The sequence below is a fragment of the Lissotriton helveticus genome, chromosome 1_1 (assembly GCF_964261635.1).
Source record: "Lissotriton helveticus chromosome 1_1, aLisHel1.1, whole genome shotgun sequence".
Classification (NCBI taxonomy): Eukaryota; Metazoa; Chordata; class Amphibia; order Caudata; family Salamandridae; genus Lissotriton; species Lissotriton helveticus.
In genome coordinates this window covers 496,931,049-496,952,957 of record NC_136057.1, presented here as the reverse complement: position 1 = coordinate 496,952,957, position 21,909 = coordinate 496,931,049, and the positions used below count along the sequence as shown (strand labels likewise).

Sequence of the window (21,909 nt, the reverse complement as noted above, 5' to 3'; positions counted from 1 at the left end):
ATAAGTTCATCTGCCTGATTTTTGTTAGGGTCAGCTAAGTGTTGGAGAATTTCCTCTAAGCTGTCATAGTGCGCCTTGTCATATCTGGCCAGCAAGGCCTGTGTATTGGCTATTCTCCATGAGTTTGCTGCCTGAGCCGCAACTCTCTTGCCTGATGCCTCAAAGATCTTTGACTCCTTGTCTGGAGGAGCAGCCTCTCCAGTAGTCTGTGAATTTGCACGCTTTCGTGCGTTGGATACCACTAGGGAGTCTAGGGGTAGTTGTCCCCTGATGTATGTAGGATCTATAGGTGCAGCCCTATATTTCTTTTCAATTCTAGGGTTTATGACACGTGCCCTAGCAGTGTCCTTAAAAATGTCACTTGCGTGCTTTAAGACATGGGGAGTGTTTTTACATGTCTTTCAGATGTTGTTAATGTATCAAAGAGAAAGTCTTGTTCAATAGCATCAGAATGCATATCTACATTATGGTAGCTTGCTGCTCTATCTAGTAGAGAGTTAAAGGCCACTGTATCTTCTGTGGGTGATGGCTTAGTTGGGTATACTGCAGGGTCTGTAATGGACAGAGTGCCTTCAGTGTCTGGTTCACCTCCCCCACCCCATGGCTGTGAGTTGGGGTCTCCATATGGGTTTTGTGGATAACCAAACCCCACATCTGCATCCTGATCTTCTTCTGGGTTGTAGTCGGAGCGTGCAGGTGAGTTTGTGGCATATGGAGTAGTAGGCATAGCTGGAGTGATAGGCTCAAAAAGTATTGGAGAGGTAGCACAGTCTCTCTTTTTCTTGAGTGGAATTTTAGAAAAGTCTTCAGTAGGCAGAGGTCTTTTCTTTTTTGTGTAAACAGTCACTTTACCAGTTTTCGGGTCAATATATAGTTTTGACTGGTCTTCTGTGGAGGGGTCTGGATGGATAATCTCTTCTTCCACAGTTTTTGGCCTTGTTGCCGTAGCCTTTGGTTTGACTTTTTTCGGGTCGATGCCTTTAATGGGATCGACTGCTTTTGGTGGTTGAATTGGTTTTTGAGGTTTTTCGACAGCTTTTGTCGGTTGGACGTCTTTGGCAGGCTTCACCACCTTTTTCGGACCGAGCGGTTTGGTCGTTTTGGCAGTGTCTTTAGGCGGTAGAGGTGTCTTCGGAGCCTGCGGTTTTGGCTCGATGCCCCTTCTCGGATCGATGGGCTTCGGCTCGACCGATTTGCTTTGGTCCGCCTTAGGTTTCACTTTCGGTTCGACGTTTGTTTTGGGCGTAGGCCTTTTGCTTTCGTCGACCGTTTTTTTCCCTTTGTCGATAGTTGAGCCTGACTTGCTCGATTCGACGTGCCTTGTTTTGGGGTCGAGTCGACGTGCTTTTGTTTGGGTGTCGATTCAACGTGTTTCGGCCTCGAGGTTGACTCGACGGCTTTTGACTTCGAGGTCGACTCGACGGCTTTTGTCTTCGATGTCGACTCGACGGTCTTTGGCTTCGAAGGGTGTATTGGAACTGTGGCCTTCGAGTCGACGCCCTTCGGCTTAATCACCTTCGGTTCGACGACGTTCGGTCCGAAGACGGTATTGTCGACGAGTTTCGGTTTCGATGGAACCGGTGTCGTATGTCGTGTCTCAGAAGGCTCTTTTTTATGTTCTTAGCCGGGCGGTATGGCGGGGCTATAGAACCAGAATGTTGATCTTGGCTAAGGCCTGTTGGCGATGCCTCGACCTGAGTCTCTGATATTGGTGTAGTGTCTATATGGGGCGGTGTACTCACGGTTCGCCCCTCGTCGTCATCAGAGTCGTCTTCGACAGCTACGATGTCTTGATTGTATTCCTCGAGATCGACGATTAGTTCCTCCTCTTCGAGGTAGTATTCGGAGTCGTGCTCCGAGTATTGTTCTTCGTCTTGATCCGAGTCTTCGGCGCTACCTAGGTCTTCCTCATCGTCGAAGATATTATCGGGCTCTGGTGCCGACCTCTGCATTTTTTGCCTCGCCGCCCGTCGATTCCGGATAGTCTTCTTCGACCGGAACTGGGCGCAGGCTAGGCAACTATCTTCATTGTGATCTGGAGATAGGCATTTGTTGCACACTGGATGCTTATCTGTGTGCGGGAATTTGGAGTTGCACTGCGGGCAGTATTTGAATGGACTTCGTTCCATCGACGGTCGGTCCACGTGGTGTCGAGAAGGCCTCACGGCCCGATTCGACGACCGAAGTGCAACAGATGTTCAAGAAGTGTATCGGTACCGAGCGCTTAACAATACCGACGGATCCGAAGGCCTTTTGGCCTTTAGAAAAGTTTTTGTTGATTCCGAACTTGGAGTGCTGGAAAGTACATCCGATGGCAGAAAAAAACAATCTGGGGATGGAGAGGATGCCCATGCGCACTGTAGTCCGAGGGAGGAGCCACCTATCTCGTGATACTTCGAAGACTCTTCCAGGACAACAATGTGCAATCATCCGACCCAAACACTAGGTGGCGATCTATGCAAAGATATGAATTCAGCAGCCCACATGCCTCGAACCTGCACTTATACATAGATAAGAGGCTCCCCTGCATACAAGTTTTATTGGCACTAACTGGCCTGTTCTAGTAGTCCCACCTATTTCACCACCTTTGTTTCATTTGATGGCAGCATCTTTAAGTAATTGCTCTCCTTTATAATACAAATTCTAATTCAATCCCAGGTGAAATGTGAGCAAGATGGGGTTCCTTCCAGTGGTTTGTGTTTATCTGTGCAATGAGGTATGTGTTAGCTTGGTATGAGCTTCACCTGTGTGAGTGACATTATGTCCGCGTATGACAGATCCACATTTATCCAAATCCTCACTGGACCACAGTGTAAACATCGCTCCCCTTCCTCTGTCCATTTTTAATCTTTGTGTTGGGCACAGCCCTATAAAGACATAAAGACCACAAATACGTGATCTAGTGTAAAAGGTGTGTCTTTTCCTGGTTCAGGAGAAAACACTTGATGCGGTGACTACCGCTTCATGGGCATCGGGGTATCCAAGATGGCAAGTATCCGTCACTTGCGGCTTCTGCTCATCTTGCAGTAAACCTACTTGGTTACCGCTCACAATACCCCGTGGCGTGTTCTGTTCCAACACGTATTTGTGGTCTTTATATTGAACGAGGGCTGGACACACCTTAGCGTGTGTGGACCACCCCGTCCAATCTTCACGGTCCTGACGAAAACCAAAAACATTTTTTTTTTTTTGAATGGTTGAAACACGTAGACCTAATTTTACCTTATTCACATAGCACACTACGCTATTTTTAATATGTATTACACTTCTTGAGACACCAAAAGCCTTCCTAGTTAGGCACAGGTGCCACATTGGTTTTATAAGGGCCAAAACACTCAAGAATAAAGTCTTGAAGTGAGTAGTATTTGGCCCTTTTTAACTCACTTATCACTGTATTCTATGCACATATAATAGAAAAAGAAACCCGCTCCACTGTAATCAGGTGTCGCAGCACACCCTATGGGCACTCGGCCTATGGGGTGGGACCCCGATGATGAAGCATGTCACCAACTAGGTTGGTGAGTGAGGGGTCTTCTTTAAGGACATACTTTGTCCGGTAACGGGTTGGGGCACAATGTGCTGACCTTGAGATTTACGCTCCAGACGTAGAGATCCTTTCTCTACTTCTTTCCCTATAGGGGGTACTCCTCCATTGTTGCTACATTTAACCCCGGGGACCAGGAGTTCCCACCTCACGTAGCCTGTGCAATTTCCCTAACTCTCCCTTTTGTTATATATAGTGTTTTACATGTCCCCATACTGTTATACTGTGTATTTAGTTTTTCACTATTGCAAGGTCTAGCTCGCCCATAGGCTATCATTGGAGCTGCCTCGTAACATTTAACAAGTGTAATTTTCAATTGAGAACAGGTATAGATTTGGAGGTTGGGTTCTCTGAACTCAGAATTTAATAACATGCCTGTTAGGAAAGGTGGTTTTTAAATTGTGTGTTTGAAAATGCCACTTTTAGAAAGAGGGTATGTTCTTGCTTAACCATCCTGTGTGTCTCATCCTGCTTGAGGACTCACCATCTGGATTTAGACTGACAGGGGCTGTTTGTGCATTCACTCCAGACACTCACACAAAGGGAGCTGTGGTGTGCCCTGCATATGCTGATGATCCATCCTGGGCTAGAGTGGTGGGAGGAGTTTTCACTAGCACCTGAATAGGCTGAGGCTGCCCTGCACAATGCTGTCTCCAACCCCCGTAGTGTGGCTGGACCAGGGAGGACAGAACTAGTTTTACTGAGCAAGAGAGACTCTCTGAACAAAGACTTCAAAGAGAACAAGCATTTGCAATGCAACAAGTCTCGCATTTCGCAAGTTTGAGCTATTGGCATTGTAAATCACAATTCCTTTTATTTATGTTTTGTTTTTTAAAACATAAATAAAAGCATTGTCAGTTACAATGCCAATAGCTTAAACCCATGTAAATGCGAGACCCATTGCATTGCAAATGCTTGTTAAGTCTCTTGTTACAGGGATAGCCTTTGTTTTTAGTCACTTTAGGCATGGGATAGCCTTTGTTTTTAGTCACTTTAGGCATTGTACTGAAGTTAAATTTTTATCCAAACAAAATCCCAGACAAAAATTTTAATTTGCTGTTCCCACTGTATTCTTCCATAACTTCCATTTTAATGTCTGTGATCTCTTCACAGAAGATATACACTTTGTATCGTTGATGTTGGCTGATAGACCATTAATCTGGTTATATTCATTGAGAGCTGTAAGTTGATGCTACACGCTACTCTGGAACCCAAGATCAGAGGTTACTAGTTGGTAGATACATACAGTGTTGTTTGACTAATGTCATGTCACAATGAGCAAACGTTCAGAGATGCAGTTTCATGTAGCAATTCAGCCTTAATTCCACAGAGTGTTTGCTCTTTTCAAGATGTTGCGTTTCTGCAAATGACTCTTGTTGGGTGCCGACTGTGAAATGTGTCGTCTCCACATGTGTGCGTCTTCAGGTTGCGAGAGTGTTCAAGCTCTGGAGCGGAGTCTAAAAGCAGTGCTAGGTTCTATCAGTGTCAGTGGAACATAAAGGTGTTCAGATTTTATGCCCATCCATTCTTTGCCTCCGTGCCTCTCCGCAGATCACCCTGAGGGATGGTCACATATGTGCCCGTTGTGAAAGAGTGTGAGAGGGCCATAGCAAAAAATGATCAGCACCAAAGGAAAAGAAAATGCTGTGCTTTCGGGGGGGGCTAGGTAGGTGCGAGTGTGAGTGTGTGCGTGTGTGTGTGTGTGTGTGGGTGTGTGTGTTTGTGGGGGTGTATGTTTGTGTGGGGGTGTGTGTGGGTCTTCTGCGAGGAAGGCGAGGATATGGTGAAACAAATAAATGCCGTTTTCAGCACACATTCCTAGTTAAACACAGCATGTCTTTTGCAGTTGATATCACTGCAACCCCAACGGAAAATAAAATATATAGCTGGCTCAGCTTTTCGCATTGCTAAACGGGCTGTTTTCTTTTTTTTTTTTTACAGGGGAGGGTGGACGGGGGTGGGGGGTCAGCCGTTTGTTTCATTTGCGCTACCAGCATAATTGTCCCTTCCCTGCACAGCGAGGCCGTGTCACTGGGTTCCCATACCCCGTCCACGCAGCAGAGACGGAGGGGGAGTGGTCATTAAAACTGCAAGGGGGGGAAGAGGGTTATAGGGATGGTCAATTTTCCCGGTCTCCGAGCCCTGTAACACGAGCCCAGCATGAACGCCTTTGAGGCAGTGCTAGAATATGGTGCGCATGTTAAGCAATCCGAAAGCTTCGGGTCGAGTTTGCGCTAGAATATGGTGCTCGTGTCGGATATTGTGCCCTAAATCAGAGTTTTGGCGTGAACCAGTGATCCAGGGACGGTCGACCCCCCCCTCCTGGAGGTTTATGTCCAAAGGTGTGAACAATGTTCATGCATTTCTTCACTGTAAAAAAAAAGTGTCGCGCCTTGAGTCCAGATATCCCGAAGGACGAGGGATCAGCTTTTAGTTGAATTAATGTCCCCCACCGTAAAACCGGATGTGAAACGAGGGTGTGGAACAAATGCTTCAGAAACAGTAATGGGCATTTAATCAGACATGACCAGACTCTGGAAGGGTGGGGCTGCCTTACACGTGGGTGCCCTCCTTCCAGCTGTCTATAAAGCCTAACGAGTGCGTGACAGCGCTCGTATGTGTAAGGCATCGATTGTTTGGCACCCTGCCAAATACCAAATATAATCGGAAAGACAGTGTTAGCGGTGAATTGTTGGGGGCAGGGGAAACTTTTCTCAAGGACGTGCAGGCTCCCAGAACACGCACGGTCCCAAAAGCGAAAGAGGGTCTCACCGGAGCATGGGGATCTCTTATCTTTATGCACATGGCCCCATAAAGATAAGAAAGTGCTTCACGACAGCCGTGAAGCAGGCCACCGAGTCCAGATCGCAAGCCAAAGGGAGGCACCAAAACACCTCATTTCCAATAGCAGGCCACCGTTTAGCATAAACGGTGACTCTGGCCAATGGGAATGAGAGGTGGGGCTTAAAGCCCTCTTCTGAGAATCCTCTTCTACAAAATCTCTCGCGTAGGCGGAGCAGGCGAGACCTAAAAGGGTTATAAGTATTAGACCTAAAACCCCAGAACTTTATAATACTTTTGGAATCAAGATGAACCTCTGCCAATGAGGAGAGCTGAAGAGCTGTGAGGAGGAGTACTGCCCCTTTGCTTTGTGTTGCTTTGCTGGGTTGGCCTGCAGTTGCTGCTTCTGCCAAGGAGTGGAAAAGGACTGGACTTTGATGTTTTCCCTCTAGTGAAGTTTCTCCAAGGGCTTTTGTGTGCTTGCCTCCTGCTCTGAAGTCTCAGGGTCAGCAAAGACTTAACCTGCAGCATCCCTGAACTCCACTGCTGGGAGTTTTGACCTGCCTTGGGTGCCAAATCCAGTTCTGGGCCCTTGGAGATAGTTCCTGCTGTAAAGAACTGAAGAATTCACCAAAATCGACACTTCGCTCTGCTAGCAGCAGCTGTTTATTTCGACACAGCCCCGCTGTGTGAGAAAAAATCCCGACGCACAGCCCTGTGCGGCTGAAGAAATCAAAGCAGCACCCACCGAGGCCCGAAAATCTGCTACATGCAGAGTCAGCGTACTGTGTATCTCAGGTTTGAGACCCCTGCACTGACTCCAACGCAGGCACAGCTATGCGGCTAAAAGAAATGGCGATTCGCCTGTCAACAGCTACGGATGTCGACGCATCACCTGGATCGCCGCCGCATCGACCCGTAGCACCTGTATTTTCTCATGCATTTCACCTGTGGGTTAAGTTTTTCCGACTGAGCACCCGCAGACAAGAATCGCCTAGGAAATCGACGCATCACCCCTACAGTCCGGATTCGATGCATCACTTCACCTGCAAGCAGCAGAACTGTTGCATTGCCTCCACAAGGACTCAGGAACTCACGCATTGCTGTGTTTTCCATCACTTCCCTCCTAGTGGATTTTGAAGCATTTGAGGTACTTGGTGTAAAATCAGGCACCCATAGATTTCTATGGACAGAATTGCTTGAAACCTTTCGAAAGTCATATTTTGAGTTGTGTAAGTTGGATTTTTGTAGTTTTGATCTCATTTAGTTTAGATAAAGATACTTTCCTTTTCTAAACTCGTAGTGTGTCCATTCGTAGTTGTTTTCACTGTGTTACTGAGTGTGATATGTACAAATACTTTACACATTGCCGCTGAGATAAGCCTGACTGTTTGTGTCAAGCCACCTAGCTGGTGAGCAGGGGTTATCTTAGGTGTGTAATCACCTTTACCTGAGTAAAAGTTTTTTTTTTTGTTGGTTTTTGTAGATTTATATAGTGCAAACTCGATCCGAAGGTATTGTAGCGCTTTACTTGAGCACCAGTTACGTTACACAAGGACACATTCATTTCTTGGTAGGCACGGGGAGATTAAGTGATTTGCCCAGATTCACAGGATGCTCAGCAGACGCACAGGCTCCAACCTGGTTCCCCAGCCCCACAGTGGGCAGCTCTAGCCGTGAGGCCACATCCTCTCCCTGGGTGCAAGTCACTGCCAACTAGACATCCTCATTTCTTACAGTAGTTCAGCCTATATTTTAATATTTAAGCATAATATTTCAAAATACTTGGCATTTACAGTATATCACTGGATATAACTGAAAGATAACCAAATAAGTAATTTACATAAATAAGGAAAAAATAAACGTTTTTACCTGATTTGCTTATTCCATGACAAGTCAAGAACTGCATCCGAATGTCCTTCCTGACATGGCTCTGCTGACGCACCCTGTAAAAGGTAAACATTACACACTGGTTGTTGATTGTCTTATGGCAGTTTTTAACGAAAAAGTAATGAACTGTAACAATAATAATATTCCCAGGTTACCAGACCACTGTCAGGTATGTATTTGTTTCTATGTATGTTGTATTTCTATGGCGCGAAACTAGCCAAATGGCAGCGGAGCTCTGGCACTGTCAAGTCAACTTCCGGTCTCATGCTCATCATGTAGGCACTTTTAGTTCATATCTAGCTGATGGGCTACAGACAAAGTACAACCAGATGACAGCAGGAATGAAAGGACTGCTTTTTAACTGCATTCAAAGTGTGGAGCTCCAGATAGCTTTATCAGTATCAGGTGACGTGTTCCTTACAGGGTGGAGTCTCCACTCCTTAATGAGCAGGATGGGAGAGCACACAACTTGTATCTGTGGACGGGTGCATTTAAGATTTGAAGATTCGTTTGTCACCACTCACATTGTTCTGGCTACCATGTGCTAGCACCGACATCGATCAGTTATTGACATCTTAGAGTGAAAACAAGTTTAGCAAACGTTTCCCTTTTTCAGGCAGCATCAGCAGTAACTTGAAACCTCTGGGCAATGAACAGACATGTTATATCTATGTTCATTCCTATCCACTTATATGGTCCCCAACGAGGCCGGGGTAGGCCTTGATATAAGCCTCTGCACTAGCTGTCGCCATCTTAAGCCCTACAGCGGGGAAGGATCAACAAGTTTACATATCTACAGAAAAAACATCTGTTTGTGCAGCACACTGGGCAGTCATCGAGCCATAGGCACCAGCATGGACCATTCCACGCAATACTTGCATGGTTCAATACTTTAACTTAACAGCATCTTTTCAATGTGCTGCAAAACGTGACTTTTTTGAGACACATAAATAAGAAAAAGCTATGGATTTCACAGGTGCTTCCCATGAATGACGGCTACAAGACACCTGCTAGAGGTTAAGAAACCACGATTGTGCAAAAGGAAATTACATGCCTGCGGTATCCTAAACATGGGTAGAAATATGCACTGCCAACAAATACCACGGCACAAAAGAAACTGCACATCCTTCAGGTAAGCGTGGTTTGTGTCGCAGCTCCAAACCGGTTTGCTAGATATCAACATTCATTTGCAACTGTAACAACTGTACCCAATGCAAATATAGAAAAATACCTTTTTTCCTTTCTTTTTCTTCTTTTTTGTTTTTTTGCTCCCAAGTGAAAACACTGGTTCTAAACAGTCTACAAGATCAAGGTCCCATACATCAATAACCGGGGTCATATTACCAACCGCAGCATAATTCCCTACAAAAATAAGATAAGTAAAAAGAAAAAGAAAAACCTTCAATTGTGTAATAAAGAACACCAGCATAACATGGGCAACTATAGAAGCAGCACTAAAACATAAAACAATTCATCATCCTATATATGCACATGAACTTGACAGAAAGAGTGAGCAAGTTAATAACTGGTGGTTTAGGGAAGGGATATCATAGAAGTGAACTTTTGATTTAGTCCCATGCACATCAACAAGCTAACAAGGAACACATCCCAAGTCATTTTTGCTCTGTGCTGTAGATAGCGGTAAAAGGTTTTGAAAAGAAAATATTACTTACCCTGTAGGCATCTGCTCATAGCAAGTAGTGCTGTAGATTCACATGCTCTGCATACACCAACCATCTAGTGGTGGGCTCAGATATTCGCAAGTTGTTTTTCTTCAAAGAAGTCTTTGGACTCATGCGGTATGGTGACTCCTTCTGTAGCTTGATATGCACATGAGCATTGCCTCCCCGCTAGACTGTTTTCCACAGTGGGTGAGAGTAGTATGGAGTGGTGAGTGAACATTATATGATGCACATCACATGTGTATTGCACAAAGAAGATAAGAACTGAAAGAGTGAAGAGATCTGTGGTCAGAACCACACGCTTCCGGGGAGGAAGATGGGTGCCTGTGATTCTACAGCACTACATGCTACACACAGATGCTTACAGAGTAAGTAACGTTTTCCGTTCGTAGCATATGTTGCTGTAGATACGCATGCTCTGTACAGACTGTAAAGCAGTACCGTCCTATAAGCCATGGCTAGCGTGTGGAAGATGTAGATCTCTGAAATAGGTTCTTTAAGAACGTTTGGCCAAACCATAGTTAGTAGTGTTTAGTAAAAGTGTGTGGGGTTGACCATAAAGCCACCTTACACGTTGGCTAGGGGAATGTTCTCTAAGAAGGCCAAGGATGATCCCTTCTTGTGGGTAGAGTGGGCCCAAGAGTTAACAGGGAGGACATTTGTATGCCTTTTGATAGCAAGTTTGTATGCACTTGACTATCCGTCCAGCAATTCTTGCTTTAGATATAGGTTGCCCCTTGTGAGGCTTTGCAAAGGCCACAAACAGCTGGTCTTACGTGAGAAAGGATTTGGTTCTATCTAAGTGGTACATGAGAGTGCACTTCACATCTAGGGTGGTTGGGGAAAAAAGGCTGGTAGTTCTATGGTCTGATTGAGATGGAAAAGGGAAACCACTTTAGCAAGGATCTTAGGGTTTTTCCTGAGCATTAATTTTTTACTGTGAACTTGGATGAAAGGTACTTGCAGTGTGAGGGATTACTGATGTAAAGAAGTGATCGCAACCAGGAAGGCTACTTGCCGGGAGAGGTACCGGAACTGGCAAGAATCTAAGAGCGGGTGATGCCCATGAGTCTGATAAGGACGATATTAGGATTCCATGCTGGTGCTTGCAGAACCCTGGGGGGAAATGATTTTTTTGAAGCAGTCCATGAATACCTTTATTACAGAAATGCAGAATAGAGAGTAATGTTCCACATTATGTATGCCTGCGGCAGCAGCTGCTAAAAGAAGCCAAATCAAAGTGAAGGCTATGCCTGGCATCTGGAAGTGGTAGTGGAAGAGGAGGAGGAGGAGGAATGCAATAATATCCTGTACTGCAAGTTTAGACAGTCTGGTATTTTAGCTATGCACTAATGGACTTTGCTGTGTAGCATGCCTATGCGGTAAGTCTATAGGACTCCCGCAGGATCTCCATGTATTCTTTTTTTTTTTATATATTTTTATTGAGAGTTCATAAAAAAAGAAATTATCTTACAAGACACAATTGGCGATAGAATTAATACAGTACAGGACTCATCAATACAAAAACATATTCAGAATTCATCATTTCAAAAAAATACTTATAAAGTGCAATGTGAATAAATAGAAACAATACTATAGCTCACCAAAAAGAAACACGCCATGATGAGATAGACAAAACAGAAAAGATGGAGGAAATATCTCCCAATAAAAGGTCACAAACAAAGGAATCAAATATTTTACAAAAAAACGGAAAAAAGACAAAAAACGGAGAACTGACTGAGGGCAAAATATCGTCAAATGACCATACCCCTGGGCCGACCAAATATAGTGACTTGCTGATCACCGAAATAGACGAACAAACGCATGAGTAGACCATAATTATAGATAGCCACCAGCCGGTCTTAACTAAAAGACAAAAAAATCGTGCTAGAAAGGCTAGAAACCAACACCTAAATAGCAGACCTACTAATAAGCAGGTCTTGGACATTTACCCAATCTTTAATCTCTCAAAGAACGCAAGTAACCATCAGAAACAAAGTGAAAAAAAAAGTCCAAATCCAGACTACCCTTACGGAAGTGCAAACCCGTGGGATAGCAGTTGTGCCAAGCCTAAATACAACAGCATGTACGGAGGAAAGTAATGACAATGAACTAACGACATACTCGCCCGGAAGGAGTAGTATAAACAGGAGTCCTGAGAGTTGCGAGCCCGAAATATTAAGAACAAATAGCCCAGTGGGGAGCCCAATGGGACAATCCAAAACCATCGGAAACAAAGTAAAATCAACTGTCCAGTCTATACAGCTCCACAATGGTCGCATCACAGCTGATTCAGAGAATGATCTGATAACAGATAGAAAAACTTCCAAATACCAAAGCCCCGTAAGTGGATCACAAAGAGGATCACAAAGAGAGGCACCAAACAATGTCAAAAACCAAAAACAAAAAGTAAGCCTCATCCAGCATAAAATCGTCAGTCCTAGACAAAATGCTTCAAATTGCGCCATCAAGAACCCTAGGCAAGTTATAGTGGAAGTTGACAATAGCCAGCGAACCCGGCTACTAGTTAACATTCATTCGGAATATGATGGCCTAAAGAATACCGGAGGCATGGAAAAAGAAACTGCCTTTCAGAAAACCAAGCAGGAACACGCCCTATCCATTAGGTTAAATGGCCCGAAGATAGATACCCCGAATGTTACAGCAAAGGAAAATGAGTATCGAGCAAAGACTGCGACGGACAACAGGTACAACAAAAAAAGTCCACCCAAAGATAACAAAGTTGCTATAAGACTCCGGACAAATGACCAGGAATCAATTTTTCCCATGCCAAAAGATGATAACATATCGAATATAAAAAGAAGGATGTTATTCATCCCAAATTATCAATCAAAAGGCAGACAAGATTACTTGAACAGAGGAAACATCTTACGCCTAATGGCAGAAATTCCAAGTTTACAATACATAACCACTGCTGATCTACTAGCTATTGAATTTGTAATGTCAGGAAACAACCCAGTAAAGGAAGGCACCCTAGCGACTTGGAAGAATGCTGAAATAGTTAAGGACATACTGCAAGAAATCACTAAATTTGAAGAGTGGGGAATCTCACTCAGGGAAGATGTTACACCAGGGAGAGGTGTGGCGCCGCGGCCAGGGCGACTGACGCTGGAATCTGGGGACCACGGTTCGATCCCCGGCTCCGGCGGCAGGTTAGCCCAGCACCATGTGACTCTGGGCAATAGCTCGCTTAATCTTCCCGACGGCCCCCCAGCGCCTAGAGACCCTTACGGGTGATTGTGCGCTTTACAAATGTGGACTTTACTTTACTTTTACTTTACTTTACCCTCTCCCCTTCTTAATGATAAATGCCCCTACAGAAAAAATTTCAGTTGAAAAAGATATGACATACTCAGTGCTGTATGGTGCCAAGGGCGCGGAAAATCTAATATCTGACCCCCAGTACAGAACACATAGCGGTACCAGAGAGGAATGAAATCAGATCCTGGGCGACAAAATTGATCAAGCCTCCATAAAAATCTTATCCTGGAACATCGCTGGAGCAAAAGATATTTTAAGTGACAAAGGCAAGACCGAGTCCTGTGACTCGAACGAAATAATTGTATTACAAGAAACATGGCTCACTACACCGGTTGAAGTGCCAGGTAGAATTGGTCAACATGTCAGTGCCACTCGAACCCAGCAATACGGACGAGCTAAGTGGGGTCTAACAGTTTACATTTCTGAGGCACTAAAAATCAAGTCCACCCAGTTATCCCCGACCACCGCAGAAATGCAATTAATAAAACTGGAAATGGGCCCATCCGCTGATATAGATACCATCATACTCATTAACATTTATGCACACCCGAAAAGAACAACAAAACAAGAGCTCTTCAAAAAAGTCAGTATCACTATAGCAGAACTTCGCTTGGAACATCCAACCTGGGAAATAATTCTCACAGGAGATTTCAATTCTAACCTATTACATGCCCCTGAAGAGGAAGAAAATGTTATTACTGCCAACGAAACATGGGCAGTAGAAACACAGATGATTCCGCTGGCTAAACGAACGGATAGAATGGGTCGGCAACTAATCTGGGACCTTGAGCAGTTAGGTATGCGTGTGTTAAACGGGAAAATAAATCCGGATAGACCTGCCAACTGCACGTATATTGGCCCCAGTTCAAGCTCTATCTTGGACTACACCATCGTCACTCTCCCCCTCCTTGGGCTAAATATGAAGTTCGAAATCATATGTACACCCAATAGCGATCATTCAGCCCAGCAAATTGAACTCAAAATAACTCCTCAGAAACATCTGGAGGCTACCATAATAGCAGGAGAAACCTCGACGATAAATTTGAAATGTTTAAGGTGGACGTCTGCCACACTACCAAAAATAGCTTCAGATGCAAAAAACCTAATGCGAATGCTCTCCCCAGAAAACCAACCGACCGTTCAAACCTGGTCCACCTTTCTGAATAAACTACCAAAAGTAGGAGTTAACATTAGAAGGATACAGAAAGGCAACAACAATATCCACCTCAGTAAGGCATTATGTGCCTTGAGAAGGCGCTTGAGACAGCCCGAGGAGAGCTCAAGGTCATAACTCTCATTCCAAAGTATGGCAGGATGTACGCTCCCTAAAGAAATCATACAAGAAACAAATCTGGATTGAAAAAAAAATGTGGACATAGATTTCTGGACGAAAATAGTATATAATGCAAACAAATCTGATACTAGAGCATTCTGGTCACAGATAAATTCAATGAATAGAACCTGAAATACCATAAGCATGACTTGCGTCTCGGAGAAGGCATGGGTCCAACATCTAATTGATACATTCTCAATAAACTCCATGACTCAACAATCCTCTGCTGTAATTGCCTTCGACCCGAGATATTCACTGGATAAGAAAAACGAAGACTGGGGCCAAACCACCCAAGATAAAACAGAAATGGAACTACTGCGAATTATTAAGAAGAGTAGGCAAGACAGTGCCCCCGGACCAAACGGTGTTCCTCAGGCAATCTACAAGCATGATCCACATTTTTGGGCCAGGAACCTTAACAACTTGTTCCGGATGATCAACGTTGCCAGTAGTATTCCAGAAAGTTGGAGAGGTGCAATCATTAACCCGCTATATAAGGGCGGGGATCGTAAGGACCCGGCAAATTATCGCCTGATTGCGCTGATAGACGTAGAGGCCAAATATTATGCCTCATTGGTTCTAGCCGACCTTGTAAAATGGTCCGATGAAAAGAATAAAATCCCTATAAACCAGTCAGGTTTTCGAAGCGGCATAGGGACAATGGCAAATGTCATGGCAATAAGTCTGATTGCCGAAAAAAGCTTACAAAACCATCAAGCTTTACATCGATGCTTTGTGGACTTTAAGGCGGCCTTTGACCGGGTAATACGTCAAACTTTATGGGCCAAACTAAAACAACAGGGCCTGCCTGACACGATCTTAAACCCAATTATGGACCTTTATACCAACACTTGGATGCAGGTTAAGATCGACAATGGCCAAAGGTTAACAAGGAAGATCGACACCAGTGAAGGCTTGAAACAAGGTTGAGTTTTGGCCCCTCACCTGTTTAATTTATTCATGGCAGATCTGACCCCAAGGTTAGACGGGGTCAACGCCCATCCTCCACGGCTAGGAACTTGGGCCCTTACTCATTTATCCTACGCAGACGATATTGTCCTCCTCAGCCAAACGAAAATAGGCCTGCAATGCCTAATGCATGAGCTGGCCGGATACACCAAGACTAATCTGATGGAAATAAACAATACAAAAACAAAGGTTATGATCATAACGCATCGTCGTCCTAAACAGCGGAAATTTACAATTAACAACATGAGCCTGGAGGTGGTGGATAGTTATAAATATCTAGGGATACATCTGGACAAACGGCTCACATTCTCGACACATTTCGAGGCTATCAAAAAGAAGGGAGCAGCACTATTGCATGCATTCCGTAGCCTATCAAAACAGCTAAAAGGCCCTTTGTTTACTCCCCTTCTTACAGTCATCAAAGCTAAGTTACTACCAACAATAGCATATGGTAGTGTGGTGCATAATGGAAGAAGTGCTCCGTTACTAGATAAATTCCAAACGAGAGTGTACAAACGTGTATTCAGCTTACCATGTGACGCTTCACCCGCACAGGTACGCCTCGAATTTGGACTTCAGTCTCAAACATTGCACAAAAAATATGAGTCAATCAAATTTTGGTATAACATCTGGCTCAATTGCGACATAGAAATTAATTCTGCCATTTGGGAAGCCCTGCAAAGCAACCCGAAATCTCACTATGCGAACTATTTAAAATCTTCTCTGACAAGCACAGAGTTGACATCTGTTTGGCAAAAGAAACTACCAGCACCAGTATTCAAGCAGCTTGTAAAAAAAGCAGTCAATACGCACTTGTTGATCGAAGACAGACTGACATTAAGACGCCGTGCGCATGCCTGGATGATAATACAATCCTACAAAAGACCGGCTCCAGCTGCTTATTTAGGTCTCGCTTTCCCTTCATACTTAAAATCAAAGTATTTAAAGCTACATCTGGGAAAATTACCAACGAATGCCGACCAGCCAGGCTGGAGGTCACCTGGTCCTAGGGATTGCAACCTATGTGGTGCAGCGGTACAAGACATGATCCACCTGATTTGCATTTGCCCAATGCTAGAGCATGTCCGGCGGAGTTTACTTAGGGAAAAGTTCAACGCAAAAGGTATTCGTACATGCCGTTCTGCTATATTAAATGTGATGGACTCAGAAGATCCTCAATTCATTAGTAGAATTATTAAATTTGTTATCAACTTTGAAAACTTATCCAAAAAGCCAATTTGAACCTGAACTCTTGAACTCTGATATCGCGAACTGCTTTGGCTGACTAATAATCTGTAACCCAAACTACTGTGCGCAAGTTATTAATTCAAATAGGAAATTCACTGTAGCTGTGTTTTTATCTTTTCTACTTAGGAGAGTTTTTTTACAATCTGTATTTTGTGTATAAAGTGCGTAAAGAAATGTGGTTTAATTATTTGGTATATTGTAATGGTTTTAACTAACTATACAATAAAGAATTTAAGGTTGCTTATAAAGTGCAATGTGAATAAATATAAACAATCTAGCAGACTAAAACATAAAAGAAGAGATTACAGTAGAGTATCGAAAGACAACAAATTAGATTTCAAATACACTCCAAAACTTTTCATATTTCTTAAGGGCCCCTGATCTCAATGCATATTTTCTTACCCTGCCCTGGATTCGTAATAATTTTGCCTTCCATGCCTGGAAAGTTGGCACAGAATCTGTTTTCCAGGACTGCAAAATAAGGGATTTAGCTATTAAAGAAGCAATAAAAAGGGGCTCGTCGTGTATAGTATAACTCGAGGAGCAGCCTAGGATCGGTATTAGATCATCGAATATTATAGTGGCTTTGAGCTCAATGGAGAGATATTTTTCCATTTCCTTCCAGAATGGGTGAATTTTTGAGCACTCCCAGACAATATGTTTCCAGGTACCTTTTTCTTCCCATCGAAAACATTTATCGGCAACTTGGGGAAAGATATTGTGGAGGAAGGAGGGGGTTCTGTAGATTAGCCATTTATTATAGAATTGCATACGTTTAAAATTGGCGCCCGCGGAAAATGGTTTTATTAAATTTATTTATCTTGTCCCATAACTGCTGGTCAATTTCAATATCTTCCCTTCTTTTCCACCTCTCAATGATCTTGCTAGAATATTCCTCACCTTTATTTTCCTTTAATATTTTAATCCAGGTGCTGATCTTCTTTTGTATTTGCTTATTCAGAGCTGAAGAGATATTCTCTTTGTTTAATACATTTCCTATATCAAGCTCTCTGAGTTTTGGAATAAGCAAAAGGAATGACCAGTTCAAAGTTGTGTGGGAGTGGCATATCTGTCAAGAGATTTCATCCCAAGACTTCCACCTGTTAACCATGAGGAAGTCTTCAATTTTCTCAAAACCATTCTCCTTCCAGATATTTAATATATTATTGTCCATACAGCCCTCCTCTCCTATACTAAGGTTAGTTAAATCCGTTGTGTTACTTATTTTGGGAATATTATAAAAATTCAGAAACTGAGTTTTCTGTTTCAAAATCCACTGTAGGGACTTATAACAAACTTTCTTTGGATCTTTCGTTATTCTAACCGGATCAGTGATTTTGAATTCTGACAACATCTTCTTCATAAAAAAATTGTCTACCTCGTGTGTTTCTGAAAAAAAAAAAACTAAAACTATGATGTGCAAAAGACGCAAAATAATATTCTCGAATATTTGGGAGGGATAGTCCTCCTTGCGCAACTGGGAGATATAAAGTGCTGAGATTTTTTTGCCCAAAGAAAAGAAGAGATCAGGGCATCTACTTTTTTTAAAAAGGAGACCTGGATTGCGCAGGGAGCGGCGCTAAAAAGGAAATTGAAAAGAGGTAGTATTGACATAAGTACTAGCGCTGCTCGTCCCATTAAAGACAAGGGTAATAAATTCCAACGATCTAAAAGAGACTTAACTTTTTTTAGCAGAGGTGTATAATTCAACGAGTGCAGGTCTTCCAGGTTATCCGATAGGAATATTCCCAGATATCTTTTTGGGCGTGTGTTGTATATATGCCTAAATTCCGGTACTAAAGTGTCTACAGTGCAGTTTGCTAAAATAATTTCCGTTTTGTTAACATTGATCTTGTAGCCCCCTAATTTTTCAAAGTCGGAGAAAAATTTTGAAATTTTCAATTGGCTTGAGGGTTTGGAATCTAAAAAAAGAGCAATATCATCCGTATATAATTTTATATTTGTCATTCCAACTAGTGGGACAGTGTCGGTTCTTATATTCCTAATTGAAATCGCCAACGGTTCAATAAATAACGCTAATAAAATTGGCGACAAGGGGCAACCTTGTTGTGTGCCCCTGGTGACCTGACATGTCCCAATATTGGTGTTATTAATGATAATCTGTGCCCTAGAGTTCCTATAAAGTTGTTTTAAAAGAGATAAAAACAATCGGGAAATTAAAACTGTGCAAAATAGCAAAAAGGCAATCCCATGACACTAGATCGAAGGCTTTCTCCGCGTCTAAAAGCCAGATTTGAGCCTTTACCTTATTAATCTTAAAATAATCTAGTGCCTCCAATAAAATGTTGTATTTGAATGAAGGTGCCTACCTGCAATAAAACCACACTGATCATGGGCTACCAAAGACCCCACTACTTTATTTAATCTGTTGGCTAAAAGTTTGGTAAAAATGTTATAATCTGTATTTAAAAGACTTATGGGTCCATATGAATTTAAATTTTCCTTGTCCTTTCCCTTTTTTAAAATGCTAACCACAACCGCTGAATGAAAAGAGTCTGGTGGAGGGCCCCCTTGAAGTAAGTAGTTGACTAAAAGCAGAAGTTCTTTACGCAGGGTTCCTCCAAATTTTTTTAAAAATTCAATAGGGAGACCATCATCGCCATTTGCCTTACCATTGGGGAAGGAGCCGATCACCTCATCTAATTCCAGCATTGAAAAGTCCTCTATGAAGTAGTTCTTGGCCTCATCATCTAATTTAGGTATTGAGAGTGACTCTAAAAATTCCCTAATGGAATGAGATGTAGCCCCTTCATTTGCTTGATAGACTCCCTCGTAGTGTCTCAAAAACAATTCACCAATGGTGGTAGTGGTCTTAACATGTAATTTAGTGATGGGATCAGTTAGTTGGTCTATCCTATTTCGGGCCTGCTTTTCCTTGGCTTGCCAAGCCAAGAGCTTCCCTGTATATTCGCTCTCCTCATATATCTTTTGGGCATAGAAATTACTATTAGTCTCGCCTAGGTCATAATAGAAATCCTTCATCCTACGCTTTGCCTCGGACAGCTTTTGCCCAGAGAGCGATGATTTAACCCTGTAGTGTTCATGGGTTGCCTGCGTGAGTTCAATTTGTAAATTATCTCTCTCCTCCCTTCTTGCCTTCTGCTTTGGTATCTCTTTAGACGTGATTAGCCCCCGCAGGGTAGCCTTGAATGCATCCCAGGTCGTATTTAATGGGGCTGTGCCTCTATTCTGTGCAAAAAACTGCTCAATCTTTTCTTCTATTTCAATACACCATTGAGGGTCTAGAAGGTTTACTTTATTGAAAAATCATCTTCTTATAGGCCTTGCGTTGTGTATCCCCAATTTTACCTCCATATAAATTCCAGCATGATCTGAGAAGGCATTTAGTAGATGGACATAGTTATGAAACTCTAAATCATGCGATGTTAAAAGAAGTCCAACCTAGATGCAGAGTTATACTTTGCTGAATGGCATGAGTTGTGATGTATTCCTATAGGTTCTGAATCGATCCCCCTATTCCTGACCCTATTCTGGTTAAACAAACCAACAAGTTAACTAGCAGTCAGCCCATGAGGCAGAAAACCCCCATGATGCAGATACCGTTATCTGACGCAGTCACACTAAGGCACAGGAACGTGTTATCTGATTAGGTCATAACGCTTGCGATCTAATTAGACAAGCGATATTCCTCCAGCCCCTGATAAGGCATACGGAGTTCTCATAACAAATCAAACCTATGACAACCTGGGCAAAACCCTGCGGCCATTGTTTTGATTTCACCGAGAACTTCAGCAAAAGAATGTGCTAACGAGCAAGTCGTATGACATCCTTATTGACGTATCTATGTCCATCCTTACGTCAATCTCGGCACCTTAAAGGTATATATATTACCGATATTGCCCTATGCAAAGACACGCGGTGGTGACGAGACGGAGCAGCCATACTTGCCGAAGCCCAGAGCAGAGCAGACCCCGCTGGCGCAGCCCCGCCTTCCTGACGCGCTGAGAACGAGACGCGCTGCTTTCTCCTGCCGAGAAATCCAGCACCGGCGCTTCCGGGTAGCCCTCGCAGGCAGCCTGGAATATCGAGACCAGAGAGAGAGATACCATCCCTCATTCATCCTTAATTCCAGGTACAGAACTGAATAACCCCTCGCAGAGAATTCTTTAGTCAGTCACTTGGCAAAAACAAACTTAACTTAAACTGTAACTTTCTATTCCCGCCCACGTATTAGGCTTAGGTCAGGTACACGGGGTAGGCGTATTTAGAAACACCAGTTGAGGACGTTTAGTCAAATGTATATGTGTATGTAATATATTTTATCCATTTTAAACCTTCATATGGCTTAGAAACCATATCAATGTTTTTACAGTATTATTTTATACTTCTGCTTTTAATGTATGCACTTTACTTAGCTATAAGTATTGCAATAATATCGATCCATTTCTCTTGTATGAGAAAAGAGACTGATCAATAAATAACACCTTTTTATTGAACACGCCCGTCTCTTCCTTTTCTCTACATTCTGATGAGACTAAGAATGCACGTACTGACTGAGTAAAATAAATTGCCTTTTGTTCACACGACTCTCGAGATACACTCTTGATTAGGGGAGAGCAAAGTTGTCATGTTCTATGGTTGTCAGAAACTAAATCCCTTCTTGTCTAATCAGGGAAGTTAATTCCTTCCTGAACATTCGAGAAAGTTTCTAGTGAACTCTGAGCTAGCTGGCAAACCCAAAACTTTAAGTCTAATATCGACAGTAGTAGACCTAGTTAACGTCTGGTCTAGGCCTTTACTATTGAAGGTATTATTCCAATGCGCAGAGCCTATTGGGATAATAGGAACTACACTACATGGCGCCCAACGCGTTTGGAAAGGGCGATAAAACTAACGTAAGACATTTAGAGTAACTCAGTCGTGCTTTCTCACTCAGACCCCTTTCTCCCATAATACTCCAAAGACGTCTGGAGTGGGTAAAAGGTTATATCCGCCAGACCTCGCAGGAGGGAACTCCTATGTATGGTTCTTGGTATAGTCAACGTTGAAGGATACACTGTTCCAAAATATTGTGCATATAATCTTTGTTTCCATAAGAAACCTGATCTGCAAACAAAAGAAATAACCATCCTGTCGGTAAAATGGTAGACAGTGATGATGAAAGAGAGACAGTTAGATTAGCAACTGAACTCGCAGCC

At 43.1% G+C, this 21,909-nt stretch overlaps 1 protein-coding gene across 2 annotated transcripts in view; it reads right to left on the bottom strand.

The window, feature by feature from the left end:
- The window catches only part of PWP1 (PWP1 homolog, endonuclein), a 460,981-nt gene that overhangs the window by 259,895 nt on the left and 179,177 nt on the right, over window positions 1-21,909 (bottom strand). For both annotated transcript variants that reach the window (XM_078673945.1, XM_078673946.1), the window contains exons 7-8: window positions 9,447-9,577; window positions 8,198-8,271 (exon numbers count right to left, since the gene is read on the bottom strand). In XM_078673945.1, the coding sequence (XP_078530071.1) occupies window positions 8,198-8,271; window positions 9,447-9,577 (205 nt within the window). The remainder of the gene's footprint in view (window positions 1-8,197; window positions 8,272-9,446; window positions 9,578-21,909) is intronic.